The sequence below is a fragment of the Phaethon aethereus genome (genome assembly GCF_964289735.1).
Source record: "Phaethon aethereus genome assembly, chromosome: Z".
Classification (NCBI taxonomy): Eukaryota; Metazoa; Chordata; class Aves; order Phaethontiformes; family Phaethontidae; genus Phaethon; species Phaethon aethereus.
In genome coordinates this window covers 12,627,874-12,636,392 of record NC_138577.1, presented here as the reverse complement: position 1 = coordinate 12,636,392, position 8,519 = coordinate 12,627,874, and the positions used below count along the sequence as shown (strand labels likewise).

The following is an 8,519-nucleotide window of genomic DNA, read 5'->3' as shown; positions in this document are numbered from 1 at the left end:
ATGCGCGCCCTCCCAGTCAGGCACACGCTGTGCAAAGTGGCCCTTCTTCTCAACTATCCCACTTTCCACTGGGTGAGTCCTCCTGGGCACAACTCTGCTCCCAGCCCATCCTCTGCTGGCATCCCCCTTGCCAGCAGCTTGTGTGAAGGTGTATCTCTTTCTTGGTGCATCGCTGGGGAACAATGGATGGGTCTCACAGACTGGCACTAGGAAAGTGTGGCAATGGTAGGGTGAAGTTACAGCTGCTGTCTGGAGACCGGGTCTCCCTTTTATCTACTGGCCAAGAAATTGTCCACCCCTCTGCTGCTGGGGCTCCTGGAAATCAAGCTATCAGACAGTTGGGCAGGGAAAGGTGGCTTCGGTGAATGCCGTGGGCTTGCAGGAAGTGTCTTGCAGACATGAGGCTGTGCACAGCCATGCGCACCCACCTGTGTGGGTGTGCACGCCTCCACTGTGGCATGCATGCAGACAGCACCTACGTGTGCATCTGTGCACACATATGTGCACCATTCCTTCCCTGCAAACCATGGGAGAGCTGGGCGGCCATGCAGGAAGTGCACTGTTTGCTCCTTCTTCTCATGGCTCTAGGGTGCGACTGCCATTTATGATGGGCTCTGTACTGAGCCTCCTCAGCAGGCAGAGAAGGGGGGAATCTCTGTGCCCCTTTTGGAGCTGAGCTTCTTGGGGCAGGGCTGGAGCCATGTCACAGCAGGTAAAACGCAGGGAGCAGGTCCTCACTGAAGAGGAAAATGATTGAAAGAGATGGGCTGTACCTGGGCAGAGCCTGAGTAGCCAGGGCTGAGGGCTCCTCCAGGCTCCAGAGGAGGAGTGCCCACAGCTTGGGGAACTGGGCTTGAGGCAATGCCGAACCAGGCACGATGATGCAGACTGTGCCAGGGCTGGGAGGTGCAGCTGGGCACAGCTGACATCAGCCCTGGGCACAACCCTAGCCCCTCCTGGCTCTGGGCTGCCCATTTTGGAGCATGTTCAGAGCCTGGGAGGGTGGAGCTGGTGTAGGAGGGGTGCTGCAACCCCCCAGTCCCCCACCCCACTGAAAGCCCCTTGGGTCTCCTTTGCAGATGGGCTCTTTGTCACTGACTACTTCACCCGCACACCACGCAAGCTCAGCCCCTTCCGCTCCTTTGCCAGCATAGAGCTCTTCCACTTCCACATCCCCGAGGACACAGTCATCGCTGTCTGGAACCTCATCACCTTCAAGGAGCAGGGTGGCACCTTTGGGGACCAATGCCCAGACCGTAGCATCACCGTGTGAGTAAGCAGCCTGCCCTGTCTCTTCCCTTCCTGCCTGCCTCTGCCTGCCCCTGCTGCCCCCTGCCTGGACTTGCCCTGGAGCCTGCCTGCTCTTGTCTGCTTCTTGCTCACACATACACATGTGCATGTATGTACATGCATGCACACATACAGAGGGGCACTGATGCATGCATAGGCACACAGGCATGCATATGTGTGCATGCACATGCACGTATGCACATACACGCAGAAACATGCACACTCACTCCCCATGATTCATCTTTCCAGGACTGTTGCAGGCTCCACTCTTGTGCGTCTCATACGTGAACAGTTTTGCTTGAACACTCACCCAGAGAAGCTCTGCCCACTTGTAGGGTCTGCCATGATGCCCAGTCTGTGCCCTGCTAACTGCTGTCTCTCCTGCAGGTATTTTCGCTCAGGGGCTCCCTCCGTCATTAACCCGCTGCATACGCACTTCCCCAGGGACACGGCTGTCCCTGGCTCCTTCGCACTGACCCTCACCTGGACCCTGCCCAACCGCACCACGGGGGTGTTCAATGTCACCAGCCCACTGCCCGGGGACTGGTTCCTGGCCGCCCATCTGCCCAAAGATGAGGGCAAGATCTCCGTCAAGGTGAAGGGCCTGGGGGGGGCGGCGTGGGGTGGCAGGGCTTGTTGCGGGGCTCTGCTGGGGTCTGACTGGCCTAGGCTGGCAGTGCCCAGGGTGGGTGTCTCAAATGGGGAGAGTGCCCCATGCCCCCTGCCCCATGCTGACTGTCCTGCTGGTGCAGGGGCTGTACGAGGAGTGCCAGTATCTCTTCCAGCCACAGCTCATCGTGCAGCGCCTGGTGAACATTGCCGTGCTGTACCCCGGTTATGTCACTGAGCAGAGCATGGCCCCCCACAACCGCTCCTGCCTCTACAAGTGAGTGTGAGAGGGTCTCCTAAGGAGGGGGCATCCCCAGGGTGGGGAGCTTAGGGTGCCCCATCCTTCTGGCTTGCTTCCGCAGCCCTGTTGGTCCACAGTGAGGGGCAGAACCTGACACTGCTGTCCCACAGGGTGTTTGTGCCCAGCTACACATCACGAGTGCTGGTGGAGGTGCTGCGGTGCCGCGGGACGGAGGGCTGCCCGCTTTGGCTGCGCGTGCGGGCCAAGGCTCCCCCCCTGCACAACTCCACAGCGCTGGACTGCCGGGAACATGCTCCCTGCCAGCTGACACTGGACCTGCCCTTCTGGCAGCACTGGTACTACGTGCTGGTGGAGAAACACCCTGGGGTGCCAGGCACTGTCTCCTTCCAGGTCACCGTGCAGCTCACAGGTGAGGGTGCATGGGGAGGTGCAGGTGGGCGTCATGGTCTTGACTCTGCTTGGGTGACTGGTGGTGGGAGAAAGGTTGCCTTCAGGATCTGGCCCCAGCTGGGTGCAGGGTGATACCCAGTTCTGCTGGAATGGGGACACTGGGGATGGGCTATAGATGGAGGTGAGCGGTGGGCAAGAAGGGGAGGTGGGAACTAAGAGGGCTAGAGGAGGTGTGCAGTGCCCAGGCTGATGGCTCTGCCCCCCAGACTGCTCCCGACCCAGCCTGGCCCGGCCACCCTTCCTGCCCTCCAGCGCCTCCATGAACATGCCCCACTCCTTTGGCTCTGCGGGGGGACTGGCACTGGGGGACAGCCCTCCACCCACCAGCCCCAACGGCACCAAGCACCCAGTCCCCATCCCCACCACTTCGCCCACTGGTGAGCGGTGCTGGCCAGTCCGCCCCACGCTGCGCAATGAGCTGGACACCTTCTCCGTCCACTTCTACATCTTCTTTGGGCCCAATGTGTCAGTGCCACCGGACCGCCCCGCTGTCTTCGTCATCAACCTCCTACCGGTGCTGGACAGTGGTGGGGTGCTCAACCTGGAGCTGCGGCTCAATGTGGTAAGGTGGCCACGCTGCACCCAGGATGGGACAGGGCAGCCTGGGCGGGATGGGCTGGGAGACGGGTGATGTTGGGGCTGCAGTAGGGTCAGAGATGGGATTTGGGGTGGTTTTGGGTCATGGGTCATGGTTTGGGAGCTTTTGGGTGATGGAGCACAGATTAGGGTGCTCCGAGGGCAGGATGATGGCCTGGATTTGAGGTGTTCGTGGATGATGGACAGTGGGCTAGGGCACTGCTAGGTGGTATGCCACAAGCCGGGTGCTGTCAGGGCAGGGGACATCCCTGGCACAGGTTTAGGGCCATCCCTTCCTCTGCCGTTAGAGCTCCCTGTGCGGTGAGAATGTGACCGTGTTCGGGTGTCTGAACCATGAAGTCCCGCTGACGTCCAATGACAATGCATCCGTTACCTGCGAGACAGGTAGGTTGGGCTGTGCATGTCCATCCTGCCGTGGCCTTAGGGGTCACACCCCATGTATGTCCGGCAAGAGGCTGGGTGGGAATGGCAGAAACCATGAGAACATCTGGCCCTGAAGCCTGTCACAGGCTTCTCTGTCCCTGTCCCAGCTCTGCCCGGGGGAAGGGGCTACCACCTGCCCTGCTCACCCGGAGCTCTCCCTGCCTGCAGAGTCCCTGGCAGGCTTCCTGCTCTCCGTCAACGCCACGGCCAGCCTCAGCCGCCTGCGGATCCCCTACCCCCAGACAGGCAGCTGGTACCTGAGCCTGCGCTCACTCTGTGCCATGGAGCATGGGTAAGAGCCCCGGCATGTCCCCTCCTTGCGCACCCGCAGGGGACGTCCCCACCATGTCCTGTATCCATTTGCACCATGGGTCTGTGGGTGCGCCTGGCCCCTGCGCTGTGTGTCCCTGCTGACACGTGTGCACGTGGCTTCGCGGGCTGCGTGTCACCGTGTGAGTGCCTGCGTGGGCACGGATGGCTCTATCTCGCGCCTGCCTGACCATCTGTGTGTCCCTGCGGCTCTTCCCTCTGTCTCTCGGTTAGGAAGCGCCCGTCAGCTTGCGAACACTGCGCATCTGTTGGTGCCTGCCCGTCTCCACGGCAGTGCCCATCTGTACCCACGCCGGGAGGGGACTGGGCTGTCACCGCGAGGAGGAGGCCGGGCTGTGCGTATGGGGGCGCAGCCCTGGCCGGGCTGCTGTGCCCCTGCTCTGCTCAGCGTCTCCAGGGTCTGGTCCTGTGTCTGCGGCTCTGCTCCTGGCCTGTGTGCCTGCCTCAGAGCGCTGCGGAGGAGCGGGGCTGTTGTGTGCCTGTGTCTGTACATGCGAGGGTGCATGTGGAGCTCTGTGCCGTGCAGACGGTGCTGTGTGCGTGTTCAGTGCATGCATGCAGACAGCACTGGGTGTTCGGTGCGTGCAGACAGCACTGGGTGTTCAGTGCGTGCAAGTGGATGATGCTGCACACATATTTGGTGCATGCATGCAGGCAGCACTGCATGCATGTTCGGGTGCACACATGCAGACAGCTCTGTGTGCGTGTTCAGGTTCGTGCAAGCAGGCAGGGCTGTGTGTGTTCTGCGTGCACGTGTGTGCAGACTGGACGCCGAGAGCACACGCAGGGACAGCAGAGGCATGTGCAGACGTGCCCTGTGCATGTGTGCAGACGGCGCTGTGTGCATGCTTTTGCCTATCGGGATGCCTGTGTGTGCACAGGCAGCAGTTAGTGTGTGCTGTCGGGACGTGGACCTGTCTGTGCTCCTGTGTGCTGGAGCTGCCGCGGTGCTGGGTGCACCCGGAGCCCTGTGCCTGGGTGGCGGGGAGCAGCGGGGTGCTGTGCCTGCTCTGACCCCTCCACTGCATTTCTGGTTCACGCTGAGTTGCCAGTTGCAGTCGGTCCTTCCCTGACGTGGTCACACGCAGGCATTGCAGGGCACAGCAAAATCCAAATCAAATAGCCAGCTGAGTGAGTTGCTAAAGGCAAAGTGGGTCTAAGCACAGCCACATTCCTCCTGCTCACCCAGCCTGGCACAGACGATTGCAGGACACAAGGTCCTTGGGGACCAGCTCTCAGCTGCCATATGTAGCACCAAAGCAGCTCTCTCCTGCACTGACCCAGTCCCTGGGTCTCCCATCATCTGCCAAGTCTGGGTGCGACGGGTGCCTCTGGTGGAGGCAGGAGCCACTCAAGGGGTGCAGGGTGAGGGCTGACCCCCTTCTCCTGCAACGCAGGTTCGAGCCCTGCACCAATGTGACGGCCGAGGTGTACCTGCGCGCCTACCTCTCGCCCTGCATCAACGACTGCGGCATCTATGGCCAGTGCAAGCTGCTGCGCACCAACAACTACCTGTATGCTGCCTGCGAGTGCAAAGCTGGTGAGAGCTGCCCCGGGCACCCACGGTGCGCACTGCACCCAGGGACACCCCCAGCATCATCCTCTGCTCCCTGGGGGTTGTACACCCCATTAGTCCCCCCGAGCCAGCTCTCTGCAGGGTGCTGTAAGGGGGCTTCCCTGGTTCCTCCACGCCCCTGCGAGTGCTGTAGTGGTGATTGATGGTGGCTCTCCCTGCCCGCAGGCTGGAATGGCTGGGGCTGCACAGACAACGCCGAGGCTTTCTCCTACGGCTTCCAGCTCCTCTCCACGCTGCTGCTGTGCCTCAGCAATGTCATGTTCGTGCCTCCTGTGGCCATCGCTGTCCGCAGCCACTACCTCCTGGAAGCTGCTGTCTACATCTTCACCATGTTCTTCTCGACTGTGAGCGTGGGGTGGGGGCAGCTGGGGGACAGGTGAGGAGCTGGGGCAATGTGGGGCAGCTCTCACACCCTTTTCCCCCTACCCCAGTTTTACCACGCCTGTGACCAGCCAGGCATCGTGGTGTTCTGCATTATGGACTATGATGTGCTGCAGTTCTGTGACTTCCTGGGCTCCCTCATGTCCGTCTGGGTCACCGTGATCGCCATGGCCCGGCTCCAGCCCATGGTCAAGCAGGTAGGTGTGGGGAGGGGGTACACAGGGCGGGCATGGAGGGGACCCATCCTGATGGGTGCCACACTATCCCACAGGTGCTGTACCTGCTGGGGGCCATGCTGCTCTCCATGGCTCTGCAGATGGACCGCCACGGGCTCTGGAACCTGCTGGGACCCAGCCTCTTCGCCTTGGGGATCATGGCCATCGCCTGGGTAAGGAGATCCTGTCCCTGTCCTCTTAGGTCCCCATCCCGGCTGTGGTCAGCATCCTGCCCAGCCGTCTAGCCCCACTCCCCTGCCAGCATCTCCCCTCTGCTGCCTTCGCCCTTCCCCATGGGTCCCCTCCCTGGCTCCTGGGGGTTATGGCACGGCAGCACAAGGGCAGTGCCTGTCTCTGCTGGGGCTGCCTCTTCCAGCCTGCCCTTTCCCCACTGCAGACAGCTCGCACCATCCGGCGCCGGCACTGCTACCCACCGACCTGGAAGCGCTGGGCTTTCTACCTGTGCCCGGGAGCGCTGATCGCGGCGGCCGCCGTGCTGCTCTACGCCTTCGTGGAAACGGAGGAGAACTACTTCTACATCCACAGCATCTGGCACCTGCTCATCGCCGGCAGCGTCGGCTTCTTGTTGCCGCCTCGTGCCAAGCCCAGCGGACGCCTGGGACCGCTGCCCCGGCGCAAGGGCTGCGGGTACCAGCTCTGCGTCAACGAACAGGAGGAGTTGGGGCTTGTCGACCCAGCCGTGGCTTCCATCAACAGCATTTGTACCAGCTGATGCCGATGGCAACCCGGACTCATCTGGCATGGACAGCAGCCCCACAGGGCCCGGCACCCGCTCTCTTTGCCAGCCGCCCATCTCTGGGAGCGCCAGGACTCCTCCGGGAGGACGCAGAGCCGCCCGTGCCACCCTGTTCTTGCAATTACAACCTTGAACTTGTCTCCGGGAGTTGCTGCGGCTCAGACTGGTGCAGAGCTCTGGGGGCCTCGAGGCTGAGCTCCTCTCTTTGCCGGTCCATGGAGGTGCACAGGGGATGTGGATGGGTGTGGAGGGGGGAATGGCAGTGGTCTCTGGCTTTTGCTCAGGGGTCTGTAGCAAGAGCTGCTACTCTGCGGTGGGCTGCTCTGGGGCTGATGCAGCTCCAGCATAGAGCAAGGTGGCTGGCAAGAGGTGGGGGACCAGGGGCTGCAGTCTTTCGGCTTGCTGTGGGGCAGGCTGCAGATCTGGGAGGATTTTGCCATGGCACTGTGCTCTCACAGGACAGCTGTAATGCCTGACCCATGGGCAGCTGTGCTGTGCCAGGGCAGCTGGGGTCCTCCCCAAGCTGGCAGGACCGCAGGGAGCCCATGGCCCTCAGTTTGCTGCCGCTGGGGAGTGATGCTGGTGCTGCCTGCTGTAATGATGCACAGGGCTGAGAGCACCCTACCTGCAAGGACCACATCCCCAGGAGCCCACAGCCCTGCTGGTGTCACCCCACTGCCTGGAGCAGCCTCCCTTGGTGCCCCACACATGGATGCACTCTCCCAGGAGCTGTGAAGCAGTGACCTTGCATCCCTGTTGGTGCCACCAGCCATGAGCAGCTCCGTGCTGCCCTGTCTCTGCAGGGTGCTGAGCATCAGTGAGAGGGGACATTGCATGGACTGTAGCCCCTCATCTGGTTGGGGCAACCTTGTCTCAGCCCCTGTTCCTCATCAAACCCTGTGGTCAGACCCACGGGCTCAGCACCCACCTGAGAGCCGGTGATGACTGTGGTGTGGTGGCAAACACCCAGGCTGTGTGCACGGCTCAAGGACAGGGCACCTCCACCTGGCTGCTGCAGCTCAGAGCGGGCAAGATGGATGGGAGAGGAGAGGGGAAGCCCCAATGCCCCTTCTTACCCCTCTGGGGACTGCTCCAACTCCCTGGGCTCTTCCCAGCACTGCAGGGGGTCTTTGGAGGTGAGTCCCCAGGCAAACCACTGGGTAACCCAGTGGTTACATCCCAGCTCAGCAGAGCCCACCTGCCAGCAGCCCCCCTCCCTGAACCCTGGGGACAGAGCCTGGCACAGGGAGATTTACTGGATGCCTAACAGGATTAGCAACTGCAGGCGGGCAGGCAGCTCCGTAATAGGATTGCAATCTAATTAAAACTCCTGCTTGGGAGCTGGGCCCCAGCTGGCTAGAGTGGGGTGGGCTCAGGGGACTGCAGGGGCAGCTGGAGGGGACAGTGGGGACAGGGCGGGCAGGAGCAGAAGGATGGGTGAGCTGGTGAGGGCCATGGTGGCGGTGATGGGTTCAGGGTTTTGCTGCCCGTGTCTTTGGGCTGTGCAGGGGAGGATGGCTGTGACGAACCAGCACCCACCCGCCCTCCTTCCCCCGAGAAATCACCCTCCAGCCCTTTCTCTGCCACGCAGACTGCCCTGCCTGGTCCAGCCAGCCAGCTGATTAAGGA

General features: G+C 61.9%; 1 protein-coding gene across 1 annotated transcript; it reads left to right on the top strand.

Annotated features, from left to right (window-relative positions):
• Nucleotides 1-6,866, top strand: LOC309416006 (transmembrane protein 8B-like; the record flags this gene model as incomplete). The annotated part of the gene is made up of 14 exons (XM_082013744.1): nucleotides 1-72; nucleotides 589-712; nucleotides 1,080-1,269; nucleotides 1,678-1,885; nucleotides 2,043-2,176; nucleotides 2,311-2,570; nucleotides 2,818-3,173; nucleotides 3,496-3,592; nucleotides 3,800-3,923; nucleotides 5,359-5,501; nucleotides 5,703-5,881; nucleotides 5,969-6,115; nucleotides 6,190-6,306; nucleotides 6,531-6,866. The coding sequence occupies 14 exons, from the start codon at nucleotides 1-3 to the stop codon at nucleotides 6,864-6,866; spliced, it is 2,487 nt and encodes an 828-aa protein (XP_081869870.1).
• Nucleotides 6,867-8,519: the final 1,653 nt, after the last annotated feature.